The sequence below is a fragment of the Papaver somniferum genome, chromosome 7 (genome assembly GCF_003573695.1).
Source record: "Papaver somniferum cultivar HN1 chromosome 7, ASM357369v1, whole genome shotgun sequence".
Lineage (NCBI taxonomy): Eukaryota > Viridiplantae > Streptophyta > Magnoliopsida > Ranunculales > Papaveraceae > Papaver > Papaver somniferum.
In genome coordinates, this window is record NC_039364.1 from 15,771,253 (window position 1) to 15,783,842 (window position 12,590).

At 39.9% G+C, this 12,590-nt stretch overlaps 1 protein-coding gene across 1 annotated transcript; it reads right to left on the reverse strand.

Annotated features, from left to right (window-relative positions):
* Positions 1 to 6,408: 6,408 nt before the first annotated feature.
* On the reverse strand, positions 6,409 to 12,455 carry LOC113294206 (ankyrin repeat-containing protein At5g02620-like). The gene is made up of 5 exons (XM_026542613.1): positions 11,852 to 12,455; positions 11,510 to 11,736; positions 11,111 to 11,407; positions 10,610 to 11,023; positions 6,409 to 6,693 (listed from the first exon to the last, which is right to left on the reverse strand). Exons 1-5 carry the CDS (start codon positions 12,453 to 12,455, stop codon positions 6,409 to 6,411), a joined length of 1,827 nt encoding a protein of 608 aa, XP_026398398.1.
* Positions 12,456 to 12,590: the final 135 nt, after the last annotated feature.

Below are 12,590 nucleotides of genomic sequence, written 5' to 3' on the forward strand. Positions count from 1 at the left end.
TAATAGACGATGTTTTGTGCCTAGGGAAAAACTTATTGAAAAAGGCAGATGTAAGTTGTTCATATGTCTCAATTGACTCGGAGTCCAAACTATAGCCACGACTTGGCCTTATCTTTCAGGGAAAATGGGAATAACCTAAGTTTCAAAGCATCATCATCTAAGCCTCTAATTCTTAGAGTACTACAAATTTCCTCAAAATCCCTAACATGGTAATAAGGGTTTTCATTTTCTTTCCCTAAAAAGATTGGGAGCATCTGTAAGGTCCCAGGTTTCAGTTCATAGGGTGCCTCCGTTTCAGCTAACTTAATACACGAAGGACGAGTAGTCCTAGTTGGATTCAACAAAGCTTTCAAAGTTGCCATTTCTGGCGCTATCGGAAAAGGGCTCTCCTCAGTCAAAGGACGTTCAAAAACAGACTCTTCAAAAGTCGGACTTTCTAGATTAAGGTAATCGAGACGCTTCGAACTACTAGGTTTCTCTTTAACAAATCTACCTAGTGCGTCTCTTTTACGTTCAGGCATACAATAGAATTTTCTAAATTGGAAGGGTAAGCAAACACAGATCAAGGCCGACTCAACCAAATCAAACCTATTGATTTCTAGCAAACAAAAAGCATGATGGCTCCACTTAGATTGTTTCTAGACCAGCTTCTAATCCTTCGAACGGGAATTCGTTACAATTTAAGCAAACCCCTCTGGAATCAATCCGAGTTAACGTAAGTTGAATAGAGGCGAGGGAAGCTCGGTGGAGCTTTGATACCCAAGGCCTCACCGGTATTACAAGGCGGCGCAGTCACGCATTCAACTTACAGAAACCGTCAAGAACTTCGAAGTATGCTTAAAAGAGTAACCAATATTTTTCGAATGACTTTCCTGTTAAGCTCGTTACCCTATCGGTCTCGTTCTAGTCAAAATTTTAGGCTTAGGTTCGCGTAGGTTACGTGTTCCTAAAGCGGGCAAGAAGAGAACGGTGATGAAATCCGAACCCTTATCTTGTATGGCCAGGCCTTGCCCTTTACTAGAAAAATAAATGTCCGTATTCAGTCCTCAACATATATGCATACGAAGGAGTCTAGTAACTCGCTGACAGGGGATTCGCGAGTGTTTAGAATCTTACCTCCCGTTCCAGACGGGGGATGAATCGGTTGTAGTCGACTTGGTCAACTGACTCCGATGTCAAGTGTACGAACCCAATGTGCAGAGACAATATCGTAATTGTCCTCCTTCTCAGCAAACAATTTGCATTTAAAGTACCCTTCCGTAGGGTAACAAAAAAAATAATGTCCCAAAGTCCAAAATGGCAAAAGTCCAAAAAGAAAAGAAAAATTACAAAAATAATAAACCCTAATACAGTTTTTTTTTCTAAAAGAAAATAAACAAACCCTAAACTAAAATTATCTAAAATAAAATTCTCTTCTTTTCTGTTCTTTTTGCTTTAATCTTTAGCTACAAGTGTTTATGAAATCACCAAACTCTTTGGCTCAATTTTCTTTATGATCCAGGACCTGTAGATACAAGATAAATACCCCAAAACATAAAAAAGAACAAAAATAATAAAAAAAAATAAAAATAAAACAAATCTAAAACCCTAAAATCAAGTTCGCGTCGCCGGCGCCAAAAATTGATGTGATTTGTAGATAGTGGTAAAAAGAGTGTCGTTCTCAGACTTGTGAAGGATTTTTTAGACTTAAATTCAAAACTAAAATAGAAAACACAATAAAAATTATAGCAAACTCAAAAAAAGATGATATCAATATTAAAAGAAATACTGAGGCTAAGATTCCACTATTTTCCAAGTTCAAAGTGATTAAACCAATATATATATTTATGCAATTTTCTCGTTTAATTTGATTCTAAAATATTGCAACAAGTAGATTTTCAAAAGTAGTAATTGTAAATACCAAGTATGAAGCATCAAAAGTCTTAAAACTAAGCATACTCCATCAAAATAGATCACAATCACTCGAATAAAAATCATATTCAATAATAGTTCAAGGAAAATTATCATATAATTATTGCAAATAAAAAGATAAAATAGAATATACCACTTTTTGTTGGAAAAATAGCTTTCTCTATCGCCTCAGCAATGGGTTTAGCTCCTCACATTAATCATGGTCTCAAAATATGTGTTTGTTGCTCAAAAGATGATTAAAAGAGTGAAAAGTAATAACACAGACTGTTTGCAACAGTGTATCGGAGTTACAAAACAGCTGTTACAATGGAACTGTTATAGAAAACTGTTGCTTTGTCGTTGATTTTAAGACCCCAGAAACGACTGTCTTCAATGGCCTTTTGTTCTTCGTGTTCTTCCTTGTGCACCAGCAGAAACGATTTCCTGCAAATCTTGATTTCGTTCTCTGTTCTTCTCTATACTTCCCCAAAGTGTACGTACGTCTTCTATGAGCTATCCCAACTCTTTTTATAGCCTACAGGTCGTTTGAACTTCAAGAAATCTTCGGCTATTCTTATCTTTCCTCCACCTCAAGTCTCGGGATTTCTTTCCTTTCCAAGCTTCTCTACGCAGTTCTGTGAGTTGTAAACTTCTCAAATAAGGTAGGATAGAGTCCCAAATATAGTTAACCTCTCCAGAATCTCGCCAACTCCCATATATATAACCAGAAAGTCCGATAACAACTTTACTTCCCTGTTTTGCTCAAACCGAAGATTTATCACTGTTTTATCGAATCTAAAGCTCATACCAATCCTGTTTTGACTCATCAACTAAATTCCAATCCATCTCCACGTCAAACTCCGACTAAATCTCCTCCTAGTCATCAACAGAACTTCGATAAACATTCAGCTCCTCCGTTTCTTCTTCCGGCTTATCTAGCCCAAGTCATTCGATCCAATCACACCTACCAGCCCTGTTTAGTCATAACAGGATATATCCAATCCAAAGGGCCCATTGAATCCGGCCAAAACTCCATCAAAATCTCGCCTGAAAATTCCGCTGCAAAACTGAATTTGACTTCAGTTTTTTCCCGCTAAAATTCTGGTGAAGATAAAGGGGCGCCCCCTATCCAGAGTAGGGGTTCCTTTAGCAGCTGTCTTAAGGGGTGTCCTGGGGGTGCCTCTTATCCAAACCGGGGGTCCGAATAGCAAGTGTCCTCCGGGTGCTTTCCGACAACTTTTCGAGCCAATTTTTTCCAAAAATATTTATTGGCCAAAAATACCTACAAATAAATAAAACACCATAATAAGTACAAAAATAAGCCCTAACAATATATAGAATCGAGACAAATCGAACACAAAAATGTGTCTATCATCATGCAGGGAGATTAATGCCAGGAGGCATGCAGGGAAAGTTAATTCCATTTAAGTTTATCTCGAAATTAGATGTTCAACTGTATAAATAGGGACGCCCTGATAGAGGTAAGGGGAGGCTAGCGAATACAGAAAAATTCCATTGTAATTCTGATATCAATAAAACATCACTCCCCAAGGGGATTCGTCCGTGGATGTAGGTAAAACTTGCCGAACCACGTTAAATTCGTGTTTCTGTCATTCTTGATTATTTCCTGTTATTAACCCTGTTTTCATCAACAACACCAGTTTAATCGTGTTCTGTGCCTGGAAATATTTCTGGTTACAAACATTGCCGCCGATTAAGGGGAATATGAGAAAAGTTATTGTGTCTTCCCGTTGAGAAAAGTAGTACAGAAAGCTTCAAAATCGTGTCCGTGAAAAAGCAGTATGGATGTTGCCAAAAATCATTGCTGCAGTCCAGTTGATCGTAACTGTGGTAGTCCAGTTTTGATCACAAACGCTGCAGTCCATCTAATCGCAGCTGCTGCAGTCTAAATAATCGCAGTTACTGCAGTCCAGTTGAACACAACTGCTGCAGTCCATCTTTGCAGTTCGAGGTTTGCTGAAACTATCACCTTCGGAAACCTCCGAAACTGCATCACTCAAAGTTTGATGAAATTATTGTTAGGACGTTCTATCCTCAACAAGGGATGGAGTGAAAGCATCGTCGAAACGCCAGGATGTTCAATCCACAACATATACAACTCCAAAGTTTGAATAAATTGATTTCCATATAAAGTAACGACATCATGTTCGAGTTCACAGTTTATCAAAATCACCACCACCATGTCCGAGTTCCAAGTTCGAAGATACCTACACCAGCTGCACGTACGACAGAGACAGGAGGCGAAAACCCTAGGAAAAACCTCTAGAAAAGCATCGCAAAAGATTTCTGAAAAGTCTCAAAGAACTGCTACTGGAAACTGTTGCAAAAAAGTTCATAAGAAACGACAACAGTCCCCAGAAGCCGTTACTAAAAGTGTTACAGCTAATCCATGATGGAAAGATAACAGTTCACAAAAAATTGTTGCAAAAGAGCAGACAACAAAGATAACAGTTCCACAAGCCTTTGCAGAAACTGTAAAAACAAAAGCAACAATTCAGAAAACCGCGGCGAAAAGTTTCAAACCAAAAAAAGAAAAAGCCTGCGAACAAGGCCGACAGACATGGTCGACGACAAATGGAGGTTCCGTTCACCCTTTTTAACTTATGTTATTCACTTCAATACTGACATTCACCTTTGTTAAATATCCGTTCACCCACTTTATACGTCTGTTACCCACGTCATGGGTTATGTTCACCCCGTAGTTGTCATGTTCACCCACGTCACCCAACTACCGTGACACATCATCAGGCCACGTCATCCAGTCAGCGCCACGTTAATAGATGGTCGAATAAGTAGTGGCATGTCAGCAAGTGGTGCCACGTCAGCAAAGTGATCCAGTCAGCCGTGACGTGTCAGCGAGGTGGACCAGTTAGTAGTGACATGTCAGCGGGGTAATCCAGTCCGCAGTGCCACACTAGCTACAACGCACGCTAAGTGGATATCTTGTTTCGGCAATAACTTCTTCGTTTTAAGTCTGAATCTAGTGATTTTTGGTTCGGTGGAATCATATTTCAATTCCCTACAACTTGGAGGTGAAAAAACATGAGTTTGAAAAAAATTGATTTTTTGAGGTTTCGAGCGGCGACACCACACACGGTCACCGGCTACCATCAAGTGAAAACTACATATCATATTCAATGTTCGTGTGCAAAATTCGTGAGTGATGGTTCGATTCATAAACCTCAACACACACATGTTTGGTGCTAGTTAAAACTGCCACAGTCCAGTTGATGGAACTACTGTAGTCCAGTTATCCTCAACAATGTTGCAGTCCAGTTGATCGTAACTGCTGCAGTCCAGTTTTCGTCATAACTGTAATAGTCCAGTTCTGCAGGAACAGCTGCAGTCCAGTTCCAATATAACTACAGCAGTCCAGTTTTGATTCAACTGGTGCAATCCAGTCTGGCAGAAAATCTAGTGGCTAAGTTGAGCCAAGTCGAGACGCTGAGCCAACTGCACTAGAAAAGACCGCTGTTACAGATCCAAGAAGCTCGAACCGTCTTCTTCATCATGATGTCGTCGTGAAGGTACACCCCATTCACAAGGATAATATCGTCATGATTTTTCCCTCGAAAGTTCGTCAGCAGCAAAATCATCTCGAGAAACTCGATTGATTTTACAGTTCGGAAGAGTTGTTTCCTGGAACGTTTTTGGTAACACACTGTTCAACTCCCATCACCACTGGGAAACAACAACATAGCCAGTTGACATCCTAACTGCCACATATACACAGTCGCAATACCACTTCTCATAAGGTACAAATACAAATTAAATATTTTTGCATCATTTCATATAATTGTGCATACTTTTGTTCACTGGGATACCCACAATGTGGCGAGCGTTTTCACATGCCCAGGCATGTGAAGATGCACACATCTCAATTCTTCGCGAATCTGGAATAGTGGGATTGGCCCCCTGCGCGAATCCAGATAGCAGAAAAACTTTCAACCTCATTCCATGCGCGAGCAAGATACAACAAGGATGTGCAACCTTGTGCGAGCATTGAGCAGCATGACAATCACTATCTTATGGGGGCGAGTTGTACATCACTCCAATGTGGATGACCATCACTTGGGGGCGAGATATGTAACACCTCATAGTCTAAACTATATCTTTCATAGCTAGTTGTGTAACACTCCACACACTTGGGGGCGAGTTACGTAACACCTATGCGATGCAAAATTCAGCTGCTGAAAATCCGAACAAAGATAAACCTGAACTTCTTAATCCTACAACGAGCTACAGGATTAAGAGGGGGCAAGTATACACCCTAATATTTCGACGCAATTATTGCAATCAGTAACGTTAAAAAACTTTAGTTAAGTTGATCGAACTGTTGTAGTCCAGTTCCTAAGCAACTGCTGCACTCAGTTGGACGCAACTGATGCAGTCCAGTTTTGCTCATCAATTCTGTACTCATTTGGACGCAAGTGATGCAGTCTGGTTTTATTTATAAATGTTACACTCAGGTTTATCGAACTATTTAAATCCAGTTCCTCAGCAGCTGCTGCAGTACTGCTCTGTTCGTATCTCCTGCAGACCAGCTGATCGAAGATGCTGCAGTCCAGCTCTGTTTGTCGCTCCTGCAGTCCATATTATCCCAGATGCTGCAGTGCAGTTCTCTTTGTAGCTGCTGCAGTCCAGCTGATCGAAGTTGCTGCGTCCAGCTCTATTCGTAGCTCCTGCAGTCCAGCTGATCGCAGCTACTGCAGTGCAGCTCTGTTCGTTGCTATTGTAGTTCAGCTGATCAAAGCTGCTGCAGTCCAACTTTGCTCGTCGCTGCTGCAGTTCAGCCGATTGAAGCTGCTGCAGTCCAACTATGTTAGCATCTCCTACAGCCCAGCTGATCGCAGTTGTTACAGTGCATCTTTGCTCGTTGCTGTTGCTGTTCAGCTGATCGAAGCTGCTATAGTCCAACTATGTTCGCAGCTCCTGCAGCCCAGTTGATCGCAGTTGCTGCAGTGCAGCTTTGCTCGTTGCTACTGCAGTCCAGATGATCGAAGCTGCTACAGTCCATCTCTGTTCACAGCTCCTGCAATCCAGCTGATTGCAGCTGCCACGGACCAGCTTTGCTCAAAGCTGTTGCAACCCAGTTTTGCTCATTACTGCAGAGGACAGTTTTTTGTGGCCGTCGCAGTCTATTGCATTCATTGCAATCCAGTTCCTCAACAACTATTGCGATCTAGTCTACATCGCTGCTGCTATCCTGATTCATATAACTATCGAAGACATATAAAGATTGATGTCACATCCAGTAGCACAACCAAGACCGTTGGAGGTCCAACTACACACAAAGTATGTTACCATCCCAACTATTGAAGGATCTCACTCTTTTGCTCGTAACTACCGCAGCTCAGTCCGTAATTGACAGCAGCTTAATACCAACAACTACTACTACCCAGTTTGGTCGGAAATTACTAACAATATACAAATTCAAGTTTCGTTTACAACAACAACTCACACAGATTCTAACCAGTTCAACCTTCAGTCCAGTTTTTGCTTACGACAACGGTTCATACTCAACTGTTGCCCGCCGATCTTCCAGTCACGATAGCCTCACTTGGGGGCGTCTTGGTTATAATTTCCGCAAAAAACAAGGGAAGGCGGCCAATCACCTCAGCAGCAATAATCCACACTTGAGGGCGAGTTTTGTCATTGAACAAGGAAAACGAAATTTTCTTAACCCCCAACAAGTTGGAGGTTAAGAGGGGGCGATGTTTGTACCATAAGTAAAAAAACCACATAATGGGCCAAATTGCTACCTAAATCACCTTTTGGCCCTCATCCAAGCCTGTCGCCAGCCTACCGACTGAAGTAGCTACCAGCTAATCCAGTGATCCATGAAGTCAACGCCCGATCAATGGTCAAAGTCAACCGCCGGTCAGCTATCGAAGTCAAGTTGCAAGTCGCGCCTCTAGCCAATTTCCAATCATGTTTCCAGCGATGCTGCCAACCAGTTCCCGGCCATGTCCCCCGGCCATCCCCCCCGGGCATGTTGCCCAGCACTGTCCACAAGCGGAATCCTCCATCCATATTGCCAACCCATTATGCATGTCAGCCAGTCAATCCAGTCTGCCAGCAGAGCGAATTAATACATGGAGGCATGCAGGGAAGTTTCATGCAGAATTAATACAGGGAGGCATGCAGGGCAGTTTCATGCAGAATTTATTCCAGGAGGCATGCAGGGAGATTAATGCCAGGAGGCGTGCAGGGAAAGTTAATGCCATTTAAGTTTATCTCGAAATTAGATGTTCAACAGTATAAATAGGGACGCCCTGATAGAGGGAAGGGAGGCTAGCGAATACACAAAAATTTTCATTGTGATTCTGATATCAATAAAACATCACTCCCCAAGGGGATTCGTCCGTGGATGCAGCCAAAACTTGCCGAACCACGTTAAATTCGTGTGTCTGTCATTTTGATTATTTCATGTTATTAACCCTGTTTTCATCAACAACACCAGTTTAATCGTGTTCTATGCCTGAATATTTCTGGGTATAAACAATAGCCTTGCACCTGCACTTGAACCAAGAAAGGAAATTATTATCTTTCTTTGACACGTGGAAAGTCACATGTAAGTCAACTTGACTTGACGGAATAGTTAACAGGTCATTTTTTTCAAAATCTCAAAATTCGGAGAATGTCCACGGCCCCTCATTTTCTTCCAATTTTTTTTGGGTTATTTAACGCTTGGTACCCAACAAATGTCCAACACTTAATTTTGGTACCCAATATTTAAAATATTATCGGTTGCTACCTTGACCCGTCAAGTCAAACCATTAACCTAACAGTAGGTTACATAAATAATATAATGAATACTTAATTATATAAAAAGTTAATTCCATAAATAATTAATAACTATTATAATTATTGTTAATAATTAAAATTGATGATAACCTACAGATTCAATTGGTTGAGATCAAATGGAGATTCACCATAATAAACACCATCAGACAGACCCTTCATCATCAATCATGTTGATAACCAATCAAAAATTGTCTTCGAGAATAAGTAGAGAAAGCTAATCCAGCTTAGCTTTCTCATCTACACCAACATTTGATGCTCACATCACAACTATTATTGCTACTACCCCTACTTAAACCAGTACTACTTGATCCATCCAAAATTACTAAATTAAATCTTAATTTCATCTCCATATCCCGAATCTGTGTGACTCATTTTCACAAACACTTGTTCAATGTTCACAATCGCTATCACTATACTTGTCGTGCTTCAAAAAAAATCACTATAGTTGCTAACATCTTCTTTCTCATGCCAAGAACGTACATCAACTGTAAGGATTTGGTCGCATAGACGAAATGAAAAATAGAATTTCCCCAAATCAAAAACAAGGATAGAATTGCATTTCAGTCAAAATTAAACCTTCAAAAATAAAATAAAACAGACCCATCTACTTTTGATTAACCCTGAAAAAATCACTACGAGAAATCAAAACCAATATACAGACGAAAACAGATGAAGAAGAAGTATAGGGGAAGAAGATAAAGGTTTTTGATAGTATGTAAAAAAAATAATTTATTTTGTTTTTATTAATTTTAATTATTTAAGTAACAATTTGTTAAGTCAATGGTTTCATTTGACGGTATCTACCGGGCCAAGATACCCACCGATAATGTTTCAAATGTTGGGTACCAAAGCTAGCTGTTGGACATTTACTGGATACCAAATATTAAATATCCCTTTTTTTCTTAGAAAAATTCAGGTCCGCGTACCAATATTTTGCTTGTGCTTGTAATTTGTATTAATCAGTTCATGCTTCAGGTTAAAAATAAAAAAATTTAGTTCTAATAGAGTGGTGGTTACATGTCCCACTTTTTGCTTAAAAAAGAAGAAGAAAAGTTCTACTTTTGGAGCAAGGGCTATGGGTAGTCTCCAAATGGAGACTAACTCTTTCATATGAAAGACTGTTCGTCCAGATGAACGAGTGAAGCCACTATAGACAAATAAGAAGAAGACACCACACGGGAGAATGTCTCCCGTTTATAAAAAAATTCGAAGTAGACGGGAGACAGTCCCCGTCCAAAAAAAACAAAACCAAAAACACTACTTCGAAGAGGGATAGTCCCCCTTCCAAAAAAAACAAAAACAAAAAACACTATTTTGATGGGGGACCAAAAAAAAAGGCAATAAAACTACCTAGACGGTGACATTTCTCGTCTACTTCAAAATGTTGCAAATTCTTTTGAAGAGGGACCGTTCCCCGTCTAATTTTACACTCCCAAACACTCGTTCATCTGAACGAGTGTATGAACGAGTTTGAGGGAAAAGTGGGGTAAAGACTACCCATAACAGCCTCTAATCTACTCAAATTGGTAGTGCACTTCTTCATTTGAAAGAGTGACACTACCCATAGTCCTTGCTCTTACTTATTTTTTTAAATAATTTAAGAAAGAAAAATTTCCACATACGGATCTCTTGGTACAACCACCAAGTATTGGCCCAACTCAACCATTAGACACTTGCATTCTCCTTTCTGTTTTTTACAATTACAAGTTCATTTAGTTTTTTTGAAAAATTTGACAAGGAAATACAAGACAATTACGGTGCCAGCAGAAGCTACAGGGATGATAAAAGTGAGCGAGTGGCCAAAGAAAAGGTAATTTCCGATGATGAAAGCCATCAACATTAATACAATGGCACTGAACATTAGAACATGTGTCACTAGAGCCCGGAGTACCACTGATTTGGCATTTCTATGAGGAATTAGTTTGTTAAAGTAGTGGATGAGTAAAACAATAATAGAAAGAAGCAAGGCAGTGCTGTTACAACCCGCAAAAGCTTTAAAAGCGGGTACGCCATTTAAAGTGGCCAAGCCTGACGAGGGTCCGCCAGTAGTTATGTAGTTTCCTGGTAGTGCTAAACCAGCTGTGTACGTAACTGCGGATACAAGTGTAGTCACTAACATCTGGCTTTCAGTTAGTTCTTTTGCACATTCTATAGCTATCTTGTACTTATTCCGTGTTATGGCTCCAAAACTTTCATCTTCTCCATCTATTCTGATTTGGCTTCTCCCATACCATAGCAATCCTCCATCAAACAGGTATCTATAGCCCGCTTGTATAAACTCCCGATGTGGCATATCTGCCTTGTCCTGAAATCAAATAACCCACCAGTAAACACTCCGTACTTAAAAAATACAAAAATGTACTACTTCATAGAGAGAGATCGAGAGAGGTACCAGGTCACGAAGAAGAATATCCAAAGCTGTTAAATTATCACGGTTAACGGCCGTCTTGTTCACTCTCTTGTCCCTGCTGAGAATTTTCAAACATTCAACACATTTAGACCTAAGAACCAGATGCAGAGGTGTATTTCCTTGGTTATCCTCGTCGTTTATAATATTCTCAGCCAAGTTTGATTTCCCTAAGATATACTTTATCACGTTCACGTTTCCGCTTTCAGCAGCAATGTGAAGAAAGTTTCGTCCATTGTTATCAAGTTCTTCCCAGCATTCTTGGCAGCATTTAGTCACCTCCTAAATCACTTGTATGTTTTCACATTTAAATTTCATATAAGCAAAAGGATGGAAACCAAAAGGGCCAGCCTTTGTATGATGCATAGGACCAAGAGTGTCAACCTTAAGTAGGTACGCAATATTTCTAGGCAAACGGCTACTTGCTGCAATGTGAAGAGCTGTCTTGCCATCATTGTCCTTCGCCCATGCAATAGAAGGGTCAGCTTCCAGTAACTGAATAGCAGCCTTTGGCTTGGCAAAATAGGCAGCATAGTGGAGTGCACTGTTTCCTTTCTTGTCTCTTTGATATATCATACTTGGTTTTTTCTCGAGTAATAATTTTGTTATATCTGCAAAAATTTAGGCATAATACATAATTAAGACCAACACTACGTAAAACACAACGATTATAAATGATTTACGTAAAAAGCTGGCACCTAATTTATCCAACCAGTATACATGTACCTGAATACCCCTTAGCTACGGCTACGTGCAAAGCTTTTTTCCCGTCAGGACCATTATGAGCTGAGGATGGACATTGTAAGATTTGAACTGCAAAATCATACAACCCTTCTTCGGCAGCCAGGTAAAGTGGGGTTTCACCGGCATTATTCGGAAAGTATTCAACCAGTGGATCTGCTTCAATCAAAAATCTTCCTACTAACAACTTATGGTTACGAACAGCTTCATGCAATGCAGTGTCGTTCTGTTTGTTCGTCATCCTCAATAGCTCTTGCACCGTAATACGTTGACGACTATTATTAGCATACATATGATGAATAAGAGCTACGACTATATCTGATAATCCTAGCCTCGCAGCAATGTGCAACACAGTATCACCATTTAAGTTTTGTTGCATTATTAATAGCTCAGGTTGTGAACATCTCTTGCAAATTTCCTCTATAAACATTTTTCTCTTGAATTGTGCTGCAACATGTAGAACAGAATTCTTGCGAGTAGCCGTAATTTGAGTTGTAATATACTCATTAACATCATTCCTTGTAGCTAATATCCCTTCCAATTTGTAAATGTTCCCTGAAGTTATAGCTTCATACAAGCGTGGATCCATGTTCGCCAAAAAGAATTAAGATGAATATAGAAGATCAATTGAAGTTTTTATATGCGTATGAGGGGTGTAAATTGATTAGAGCAGATTTATACTATTTAAGTGGCTTAAATATAAAGGCCCTGTTGAGTGTTGACT

Excerpts from the sequence above, each read along its gene's own strand:
- LOC113294206 (XM_026542613.1), bottom strand. The coding sequence starts at position 12,455 with ATGGATCCACGCTTGTATGAAGCTATAACTTCAGGGAACATTTACAAA. Across the intron at positions 11,737-11,851 it reads CGTAGCTAAGGGGTATTCAG|ATATAACAAAATTATTACTC; the intron begins GTACATGTATAC and ends AAATTTTTGCAG. Across the intron at positions 11,408-11,509 it reads ATATTGCGTACCTACTTAAG|GAGGTGACTAAATGCTGCCA; the intron begins GTTGACACTCTT and ends CAAGTGATTTAG.